At 34.3% G+C, this 8,088-nt stretch overlaps 2 protein-coding genes across 3 annotated transcripts; one reads left to right on the top strand and one right to left on the bottom strand.

Moving 5' to 3' along the window:
- The first annotated feature begins 1,502 nt into the window (after positions 1 to 1,502).
- On the top strand, positions 1,503 to 4,367 carry LOC112034587 (protein RKD4). Its single transcript, XM_065763808.1, has 3 exons — positions 1,503 to 1,672; positions 3,006 to 3,513; positions 4,212 to 4,367. Exons 1-3 carry the CDS (start codon positions 1,503 to 1,505, stop codon positions 4,365 to 4,367), a joined length of 834 nt encoding a protein of 277 aa, XP_065619880.1.
- Positions 4,368 to 5,220: 853 nt separating this feature from the next.
- LOC112034632 (uncharacterized protein At4g00950) lies at positions 5,221 to 7,235 on the bottom strand. Of its 2 annotated transcripts, XM_065763818.1 has the most exons (3): positions 6,420 to 7,235; positions 6,216 to 6,234; positions 5,221 to 5,443 (listed from the first exon to the last, which is right to left on the bottom strand). In XM_065763818.1, exons 1-2 carry the CDS (start codon positions 6,987 to 6,989, stop codon positions 6,217 to 6,219), a joined length of 588 nt encoding a protein of 195 aa, XP_065619890.1. In that variant the 5' UTR covers positions 6,990 to 7,235; the 3' UTR covers positions 5,221 to 5,443; position 6,216. The 2 variants fall into 2 exon arrangements, with proteins under 2 accessions (XP_065619890.1, XP_023923219.1); XM_024067451.2 differs by lacking the exon at positions 6,216 to 6,234 and having other exon boundaries at positions 6,420 to 7,234.
- Positions 7,236 to 8,088: the final 853 nt, after the last annotated feature.

Here is an 8,088-nt window from a genome sequence, read left to right as displayed (position 1 = left end):
AGAGTGTTGGGGGTTAAAGGTTAATCCATCATTTGCTAAAAGGTCTAACACAAAATCAACATAATTGGGGGCCAAATTCTAGTATTGATTTCAATCACCTCGATGCATATATGCAAGTCCCATGTTTACAATAACTTCCTCTCTTCATCCTTGTTATCAGGTGTGGAAAAATGGTGGGTCAAATCTATCAACTATCAAGCATAAAAAATTAAGTAGAATACGATAACCACTATGATTTTTTTTTTTTTTTTGGAAATAATTTTTACTAGTGGTGGAGGCCAATTCGAAATATGATTCTACTCATAAAAAATATCAAGTAATATTACTGAATTATAAAACTCTTGTCATTATTTTTGGGTGAGAAATTTGAACTTTAAATATCTCTTGTAGAAATACCAAGCAATTCCGACTAGTTAAGCTATAAGGCTTTTGGCAACTCTCGACAATCTTGACATCGTGACCATTTGAACAATCAACATTCACTAAGGCCTCCTTAAATGTACATCAAGATAGATTTATGACATCCAATTATAAGTTACAATCCTACATATGCAAGTAATAAAGTCCATAAATGTATAAACAAACAAAGCCAAAACTTTCTATTCTACCGTTTTAGCAGTCGCCATCACAATTCAGAATGTGCAGGTAAGAATAGTAGGGGAAAGTATATGTATAGCGATGCATAAATGCGCCGCCAATGGCGGTTATGACGGCTCAACCCATTAATTAAATACATAGTAATACTCAAAAACCCCTAAATCGGAATTAAGAAAAAAATGATGAAGAGGGTAAGTGAACTCATGTGTATTAGTATGATAATTAATTCATTTTAATGCGAATTTATGCTCTCAACCTCTGTAATTGTGCTGTAACCTCCTCTCATTATAGATATCTTAATTTGGCATGCATGTATGTGCCAATGTTGACGCATACGGCTAAGTGCAAACAAGATAAAATTTTAATTTTTAATGTGAATAAATTTTTATACTAATGGCTAGGGCTAACCAAGCATAACCCGGACCCGAAGGATCCTTCTAACCCGAAAGTCACCTAAACATAAAACAGTTCAATCCGAATGCTAAGTCAGTCAACAACAATTCCCCATTGTCAATCGTCGATATTGGTTCAAGTGACGGGTTTCTTGTCTAAAGCACCAACAACTTCGACTCCAATCCGCCAACCAACACGCATATTCCCACATACAATCCACATCTTACTTATGTGTTAAATTGTGATTGGATTTTAGCACGTTCACGTAGGTCCACCATTGATACTTGAACATGTTGTGTCAATTTATGTACCAATCACGAGTTAACACATAAGAAGGGTGTGTGAATGAGTGTGTCCATATATAGTGTTATTCCTTTGTCCAATGTTGCAAGTTTCAGCATTCTTCATTGGTGCTTCATTGTGTGCCGCCATAAGGTAATCAAGCTTTTTCTGAGAAATTCAGTAAGATCTCCATCAGATCTTAGCCAAAATTGGCTAGATCTCTACCATATATGGCAAGATATACACTCGATTTGACGGGATCTATGCTAGATCCAGCAATATCTACACTAGATCTGGCTAGCGCCACAAAAGCTCAATCGTCAACAATTCCGACCAGATCTGATAGCCAGATTTTCATTTTGGGGCAGTTAGAAACCCATGCAATCATGGATAGCAGCAGGTTTGCAATCTTTAGACCCACAATTTTAAAGTCGTGTTGTTAGTTTTGCTACTAAACTCGAGTCAGATCGACCCATAGACAACCCTAACCATTTGGTTTAGTGGCACCTCCAATTATATCTTAAGTTTCATTATTGATATCTCAACTTATTTCCACATTAATGAATTAAATTCCCTTAAAATATGGTGAATAATTTGGAAAATGATACTCTTTATTTGATTTAAATTTATTTTATGATTAAAATGAGATATTATAAATCTAATAACATATCTAGTACCAAACTATTTAAAATATTAAATTAAATGATGTGAAATTGTGTATATCATTAGATAATATATATATATATATAATCTAAATGGCAAAATGGACTTGAAATTAAGAGATCCCAACTTCATACTGATTTTTTTGGACATGCAATGTTCTAATAAAGGTGGGGTTTTAATTTCTAAGAAAATTATGTGATATGAATGCATAAAAAAAAAAAAAAAAAGACTTAAAGTAACACTAAGTTGTCGTGTCTCTTGTGTGTGTGTGTGGATAGAGAAGTTTGCCACCATTATACTAATTATTAGACTTTTTTTTTTTTTTAATTAACGTATTTCACATTCGATTTTGGTTTTTCCATAATAATAAAAAATAGGTAAAATACAGTTTAATATCCTTGATATTTGGATTAATGCTAACTAAATTTAAGACTTTTCAAATTGATCAACTTAGTCCTTAATCACTATGAGAAAGAGGAAAAAAATGAGTAACAGTTTAAGGACTAAATTGGATTTAGAGACCAAATTGGTCCCTTTTGAAAAGTCTTGGATCAGATTATAAGTTTTTGTTTTTATTTTTTGGAACATGTATACATGCATATGGTATAATTTACCATGTGAATGTAATGTACATGTGTGTGAAATCAATATATAAAGAGATAGTAAAGCATTAATTGAGCACGAATGATACATACCCCTCTTCTTGATTCGTAATCGTTCACTATTAAATATCACATTTACTATATTCCACCGAGAATGTAACCCCCCACGGTGTGTGCACGAACTTCAATCCATCTCATTCTCAATTTATACCTTTGTGTTTTCCATTCATTCCCCCTCCAACACACACACACACACACACACTCTCTCTCTCTCTCTCACAGATGGGTTCTATCCAACATAACATTCCCATAAAGATTGAGAACCCACATGAGTTTGACTGGGTATACCAGGAAGAACATTCTAAAAAGTAAGATATATATACCATATTTTGTACTGTTTGGTTTGCTTATTATGTTGTACTCACTATGCAAGTTTTCTATTTTGTGTGTGTGTTTTTTTTGGTGCAGAAACTTCGAACTTCCCGCACTAGACAGCTACTTTGACGAGTTATCTGACTCGTTTCCATTACCATATAGCTACACAAAGCAACTTCCTTTCACTGAGTTCCAAGACTTTGAAGATTTCCCTTATGACTTTTTCTCAATGGAACAAGTACAAGACTTTGCATCCCATTTTGACATAGATCATGTGGTACTCGACCAAAGTCCTGTTAACCCCATTACAGAATTTGCTCCTTCTGGAAGTGAGTTAAGTGAGTCTTCAGTGATAAGTCAGAGTGAGTACGCAAGTTCTGGCAAGAGTAAAGAGGAAAAAGGGACAAGTAGTAGGAGAAAGAGAACTACTTTATTGGAGTTGGATGAGATACAGAAACACTTTGATGTCCCAATCACCAAAGCAGCAAAAGAAATGAATGTGGGGTTGACAGTGTTGAAGAAAAGGTGCAGGGAGCTAAACATCATGAGGTGGCCACATAGGAAGATCAAGAGCTTGAATTCCCTCATCAAGAATGTTCAGGTACGTGCATGCATGTCAATTTTTGGGTCCAGATAGGTCCAATATGTATGGGTTACAATTGTCATCATTATTAGAGCCTCCAAAGTTGGCAGAATAAGCCTTTCATTAAGGATTTTTGCAACCTTCTGTTCTGCTCTGTGTTGGTTTACGGATATGCCTCAAGGGTACTGACCATATTGTTCAAGGCTAAAGAAAATATTGTTTTGTTGTTTGATTATGATTGGATTATAAGTTTATAACACATTGTTTATTGTGTTCAACATGCATATCTTAGTGAGGAATGTTCTGGTCACTGCCAAAGCTTTCATAATCTTTGAATGTCATGCATTGACAATTTGGAATTTGTGGTTGTTTGGCTACGAAATTTCAACTTCGTCTACTGTAAAAAAATTTCAGTGTCAAGATTTTTCACATTAATGTTCAATTGGTATTCTAATTCCTAATGTAAAAAGGCATGTAAAAATTGTATTCTTCCTAGTTTGAATTTTTTATTTGGATGAATGTTATACATGACTAGAAAAAAAAGTTAAAAATTTTGCCTTTAATATTTTCAGAACAAAAGATTGGAGTTAGAACTTCTGGTGGTTGAGGTACATAGAAGAATTGACAGATAATTCCTGTTTGATGTTTTATTTTCAATCTTTCATATTCATGACTCAACAGTCAATGTGTAAAATTGTTTGTTATATGTATTTTAGGATTTAGGTTTGAAACGGGAGTCAGACATCTTGGAGGATCACAAGAGAATTCTAGAGATTCTGCCGGATACGGAGCTGACTGAGGAAATTAAGAGGCTGAGGCAAGCTTGCTTCAAAGCAAACTACAAGAAGAAAAGAATGGCTATCCAAGCTTGACTACCTAATCATTTAAACATAGAGAGAGAGAGAGAGAGAGAGAGAGAGAGAGAGAGAGAGGTCTAATTAATAGTTTGTTATCTAGAATAGCAGAGATGACAATACAAGTTCGCAATCGTATTGGGAAATGATAAGATAAACTTTGAATTAGTCTGTTTAGAGTTTAGGCTTTGAAAGCATAGAAATATTTCTGGCTTATATTGTGGGATTAAGTTGATGTTGATATTTGCTTAAAGACTATAGATTGTGCTTTTCAGTTCCAAATATTCTCAGTCAAGGAAAACTCCTTGGCATTATTTTTCTTGCTTACGTTTCTGTAACTAGCTAGCTATTAAAAATCAGACGCGGTTGTAGACTTGGTCAATTGCCCATATACAATGTATGTCACCAATATCAACAATCTAATCTCTAGCATTGGAGTCAATGCTCAATACCACTAGTTTTCAGTTTTCATTCTAACACAGTAGCCTATTTGTACATAAGGGATAAGAATTAAGAGACAAATCTGGCTAATAATACTGTTTGTTTGTTAACACTATTGTATCTTAGTGCTATTTCAGAAGAGAGAATCTGGGTTCTAAAATAGTAATATTTAAATCTCTCTCCCTCAATTGTTATAACGAAATCCATTTTAATTTTTCTTGCATTGAGAATTATAAATAACAATAATATATATATATAAACACATCTCTACACTAATCAATTTTCTTAGGTCTTCTAGTATATTACAACTAGAAGTGAGAACCCTATTAATCCTTTGTTTTAGCCAAATATGCTATCGATGAATTTTACACTGATTTTCAGAATAATTTGGTAGCAATTATTACTTGTTTTTAGAATGGTGCTCCATCACTTAAAGTAGAATATACATATAAACATGTTATTGAATTATTTTGGAGCTATATATACAAGGTTTCAAAACAGAATTAAGAGGACCATATATTTATGGCAGCATGATTGAGGAGCTAGGAGGGTGGTAAAAACTAAAAAGTCACAGATTGAGAGTCCCTCTTTCTTAGTCTTTCTTGCCTACGTCTCCACGGGACCGCTTGCTTTAAGCTTTCATAAATGTTTGCCTGCAATTATATTATATAAGGTACGATTAAATAATTGAACATGAATGATTAGAGAAATTAGTCAACCACCTCGTTAGAGATAAACTTTTTTTTTTTTTTGTTGGTAACATTTTTTTAATACATTAAAGATCTTTGTTTTTTTCACTTTCTAGAGAAGCCAAAGAGGTTTACCTTAGCTATATTAAATTATTAATGCGCATTAAAAATGGTATGAGAACACAGAAATTTGCTGGAAAATCAGTTTGAAGGAAAATGATGAACAATCTGTTTGTGTATGTTGAAAACAAGAAACACAAAACGTAGCACATGAATTTGCACCAAATTATGATTATGCAATTGTGTTCTGGATGGCCTTGTTCAGATTGGAACATGTAGTAGCATTGTTCTAGTTTTAAATGATTGAAAAAATTTAGCCTATAAAAGCAAAAAATAGAAAGAAATAGAGAAAGCTTTCTACAAAATTGCCATAAGCTATAACTTTTTTTTTAATTTTTTGAGAAGACCATAAGCTATCACTTGGTTGCAATTGAAACCCCTTTAACGTGTTATGGAATGTTGTCATAGCATGCAATATGAGGGCAATTAATATATATATATATATATATATTCACAGGTAAACATCAACAATCAATTAAAGCCCTTAGTTCCAAAACTTTATAATCCACAAATTAGTCAGAATATATTCACATGTACCAAGTAAAAAAGGGAAGAAAAAAAAAAGCAGAAAAGTGAGGAAAAAAAAGCTTCATGACATGACAAGAAAGTATAAAACCTTAAAATCTGAACACAACCTGCAGATACACAAAACAAGAAGGAAAGTTTAGCCTGATCCTTGATTAAAAATCATAACTTTAACTTTTTGTGACACAGAAACTCATAATCATGCACTTTTTTTTTCTTTAAATGGTAAATAAACATGGAATAGAATGGGTAATTCTAATTCATGAGACACTATAAGGTTTGGAATGGAACTTACCAAAAAAGGTGGCTTTGTGTGAGAAAGATTCGAGAAGCTCCCAGACCTTTTCTTAACCCTTGTGATCTTCATCTTTGTATCACCACCACCACCACCACCACCACCACTATCCACCACCGGATATGATGAAAAGTCGAAAATACCCTCAACAACCTCCTTAGTCTTCCTGAAACTCCCCCACCTCATAGACCCTCCTTTGTCTTTAGCCAACTTCTTCCCCACCAAAGCCTCTGGGCTCCGAAGTGAAAACCTGAAGGAGATAGACCTGCCCACATAAGGCCCATCCAACACCGTAGTTGGGGAGGGTGTTTTGGTCATTTTGCTCTCACTCAACAACAACCTCGGAGGCAGTTCCAAGGATCTTGCACACTTGGGTTTGGAACTAGATTCGGTTGTTGTTTTCGTGCATGGCCTAGGTTTGCCTGGTGCTTCCTCCCACCGGAATGGAACCGAAGCTTGGATTCGGGGTGGTGGTGTTAACGTTCCTGTAGGCTCAGGTGGGTTGCTTGGGAATGAGAAAAGAGAGAGCTTAGGTGTGGAGTTTGCTTCGCAGTCTGCCTCGGACCCCATTTATTTTCTTTCTTCCTCTATATCTAAAGCTTTAAGCTTTCTCTAAAAACTCAAAGACCCATTTCTCTACGAAGAAAAATATGCATACCCAGTTGATTATTTTGTCTTTCTGTTATGTGGGTATGTGAATTTTTATAGAGAGAGAGAAAGTGAGTTTTTAGAGAGAGAAAGGTTGAGAGGTGGTGGGGAATGAGAATTGTGACGGTCACAGGCAAAACGCTCCTGGCGCTTCTTATTCACGAGAAATTGCGAGGTTTTATATTCATTGGCAAGCCTTTGTTGACGAAAATTTGCACACCCTGGCCCTACCTTTTAGAGAGATCTTTGGATCTTATTGGTAAATTGATCATCAACGGTCGTTAGCTAATTTTGTCTTTTGAAAAGTCATATATAGCTAGGGAGGGTTTTTTTTTTTTTTGGTGGAACAGAAAAGAAAAGAAGAGAAAAGCAAAGTGTGATAGGAAAATTGTAACGTTTAGGTAAGGGTCATGCTAATTGACAATTACTACTACTACAAGTCACAATAAATATGTATGTAACACAAACTTTTTTTCATAATTTTTGGCTTGTTTTATGCTTTTATTGTGATTGGTTGGATATAAATATATTGTGGATGTTTGAGCATAGGAAAAATGATATTTATGAGACTAATATTGTGACTTTAACAAATTGTGAAAAGGGTGGTAAAAATTTTGTGCCTCTGATGTTACTTTTCACGGATCTAATTATTGGAATTAAAATTATTGCCAACGAGCAAAACGCTTTGGGGAGGAAGGGGAGTTGGCTATGTTAGATTAATATCAATTTCACTTAGATCACATCAGTGTGACAAATTGGGAAGGTTGTGTCAACTTATTATTGGGGTGTTTGGATAATTTATAGATATTAGTGGAAGTATTAGTTTGTGTAGAAAAATATCTTCCAAATGGCATAGGCGTAGCGTAGGGTAAAAGTTAGAAAACTAGAGATTGTTTATAGTGACATCAACTAAACAATAGAATCTTACTTCTAAACAAGCTAGATCTTAATTTTGGCAGAAAACTAAAGATGGTGATCCATTATTACATTACATCTTCTTTGGTTCTAAATTAGTATCTTG

The sequence above is a fragment of the Quercus suber genome, unplaced genomic scaffold (genome assembly GCF_002906115.3).
Source record: "Quercus suber isolate HL8 unplaced genomic scaffold, Cork oak 2.0 scaffold_526, whole genome shotgun sequence".
Taxonomy (NCBI): Eukaryota; Viridiplantae; Streptophyta; class Magnoliopsida; order Fagales; family Fagaceae; genus Quercus; species Quercus suber.
This window is presented reverse-complemented; position numbering and strand designations above follow the sequence as displayed.

What these genes read in the sequence shown, in the direction of transcription:
- LOC112034587 (XM_065763808.1), top strand. Translation starts at nt 1,503, where the DNA reads ATGGCAAGATATACACTCGATTTGACGGGATCTATGCTAGATCCAGCA. An exon ending in GCAATCATGGATAGCAGCAG is followed by an intron (nt 1,673 to 3,005) that starts GTTTGCAATCTT and finishes TTTTTGGTGCAG; the next exon opens with AAACTTCGAACTTCCCGCAC. An exon ending in CCCTCATCAAGAATGTTCAG is followed by an intron (nt 3,514 to 4,211) that starts GTACGTGCATGC and finishes TATGTATTTTAG; the next exon opens with GATTTAGGTTTGAAACGGGA.
- LOC112034632 (XM_024067451.2), bottom strand. Translation starts at nt 6,989, where the DNA reads ATGGGGTCCGAGGCAGACTGCGAAGCAAACTCCACACCTAAGCTCTCT. An exon ending in ACACAAAGCCACCTTTTTTG is followed by an intron (nt 5,444 to 6,419) that starts GTAAGTTCCATT and finishes ATATAATTGCAG; the next exon opens with GCAAACATTTATGAAAGCTT.